Source organism: Austrofundulus limnaeus, unplaced genomic scaffold, assembly GCF_001266775.1.
Source record: "Austrofundulus limnaeus strain Quisiro unplaced genomic scaffold, Austrofundulus_limnaeus-1.0 Scaffold101, whole genome shotgun sequence".
Lineage (NCBI taxonomy): Eukaryota > Metazoa > Chordata > Actinopteri > Cyprinodontiformes > Rivulidae > Austrofundulus > Austrofundulus limnaeus.
The window spans coordinates 667,174-669,312 of NW_013952503.1; the positions used below are offsets into that span (position 1 = coordinate 667,174).

Here is a 2,139-nt window from a genome sequence, read left to right on the forward strand (position 1 = left end):
GACCTGTAAGCAGAAAGCTTATGGATGTTGGATGTTGATTTTTGGTCTCTATTTCAAAGAGGAGGAGAATGAGGGAAGTTCTCCTCAAGCTGCTACTAAAACTGTCAACCTGCTGACTGAGAACATTTGTATGTAGTAAACTTTGTATACATAACAATGTACATATTAAATTAAGTTTCAATTTCCATTTAGCCCCTCCCCACTCATGAGAGGTCACCACACCACCACGGTTAAAAAAAATCCTAGGGGAAACCCTGTAATAACAACGTATTTTCTTATCCAAACTGCACAAAACAGCAACATGGTCAGTTATGGAGAAGCTATGAAGCTTTCTGCATCAACTTCATTAGAATCAACACTACTTTTTTTCTTATTTAAAAACCAACATATTGAAGTAAAAGCATTGGTTAAATTTTTATCACATCAAATTTGGCAAAATATCATTTCCACATCTGAGCACCTCTGAGCCACAGTTCTTGCAAAATCTCAGTTCACTACGCMTCTCAATTACAGTGGAATCAGATGCAAAATAAGCCTGTTTTTTGATTTAATGTTTAAGCAAAATGTCTAAACTCTGCAGGGTGACTTGCCTCTATGTCAGAGATGGCAGAGTTTAGGGTGCAGGACCAGTTGACCAGCCTCTTGCTCCTGTAGATCACGCCCTCATTATGCAAGCGGATAAAGGCCTCCTGCACGGCGTAGGACAGTTTCTGAAAAAACAAGACAGTGAAGGTATRAAAACCAAAGTATTCTCCAGGTTTTATTTAGACCAAACATGTCTGGCAGACTCTGGAAACCCTCACAGAGTCCATAGTAAAGCAGGCCCTGTCCCAGTCCAGAGAGGATCCCAGTTTCTTCAGCTGGTGGTAGATCCGGTCGCCCTTCCTACAAAAAACCAAACATTATTTTGGGTGTTTCTCCAGTTTTTGTTTATTTGTTTGTTTRTTTATTTATACRGAGACAATGTACAACATATCATTAACTTTTTACAAGGAGAGATGCATGGTACCAGGTTATAGCAAAGAATGCTAATTTCCACCTGCAGTCCCTGGACAGGTTGATGTAATCAAACATGATTTAACAAACGACAAAGTTTGTTAAGTTAAGATTTAAGATTTAACTTAAATCTTAAATTAAGATTTAAGTTAAATCTGAATTTAATTTTTACATTTCCTACTCACTCGTTCTTCCACTTCCAGACTTCCTCGATGAATTTCTCCCTGCCCAGATCGTGACGGCTCAGACCCCTCTCCCTCATCAGCTTCTTCTCCACCACCACCTGGGTGGCGATGCCGGCGTGGTCGCAGCCCGGGTTCCACAGCGTGGTCTCGCCTCGCATCCTGTGCCTGCAGACAGGACGAGAGGGGGAAAAACTAATTCAGAACAGATATTTGGTTTACGTGAATCAAAACCTCACATGACAGAGTGGCTGTAAGCACCATCGGGTCAGACAGTCCTGGATGGCGTTGGTCAGAGCGTGACCCAGGTGAAGTGATCCCGTCACATTAGGAGGAGGGATGCACATCATGAAGATGCCATGAGGATTTTCCTCTCCGACTCTCTTCCTCTGTAGAATAGTTAGAAAGAAGTGATTGCACGTAAAGGTGATCAAACGATTAAAAYTGTKTTTTGGATTTTTTTAATATTGAGTGAAGGATTTTCTTACACCATATTCAGGTTTGAAAAATCCCTGCTTCTCCCACCAAGGATACCAYGCAGCCTCCACGTACTGAGGACTGTAGGAGTCAGGGAGCTGACTGATGACATCTAAAGCCAGAAGAGACACAAAGAAACGGACAAATAATCTGTGTGAAGCAGCASCACAAGATCAAGTAAAACCCGCTAATATGCTTTAAAGACTTAATCCTGCAGAACAAAGAGAAACAAACGTAAGAAAACATTTCAAAACAACATTTAAGCTCTGATATAGTTTGTTCCTTTAAGATTAAAAAAAACGTACTGTTTTTGTTTGATTACACATTTTAATCAAACTGAACACATTGTATTCAATCTGATAAACACGGTTATYGAAGCCGTTTGCAACATTTATTCACATTGATACATAAAACTTATTTAAAGGCACAGTGTGTAGGATTTTGTCAATTCTTTTAGCCGAAATTGAGATAATCACTAATGACA

At 40.0% G+C, this 2,139-nt stretch overlaps 1 protein-coding gene across 1 annotated transcript in view; it reads right to left on the bottom strand.

Moving 5' to 3' along the window:
• Positions 1 to 2,139, bottom strand: part of vars1 (valyl-tRNA synthetase 1) — a gene marked incomplete at its 5' end in the record, with an annotated part of 22,582 nt that overhangs the window by 12,981 nt on the left and 7,462 nt on the right. The window contains 5 exon segments of the mRNA XM_014013415.1: positions 591 to 710; positions 804 to 885; positions 1,182 to 1,346; positions 1,440 to 1,567; positions 1,667 to 1,767. Coding sequence (XP_013868869.1) covers positions 591 to 710; positions 804 to 885; positions 1,182 to 1,346; positions 1,440 to 1,567; positions 1,667 to 1,767 — 596 coding nt within the window.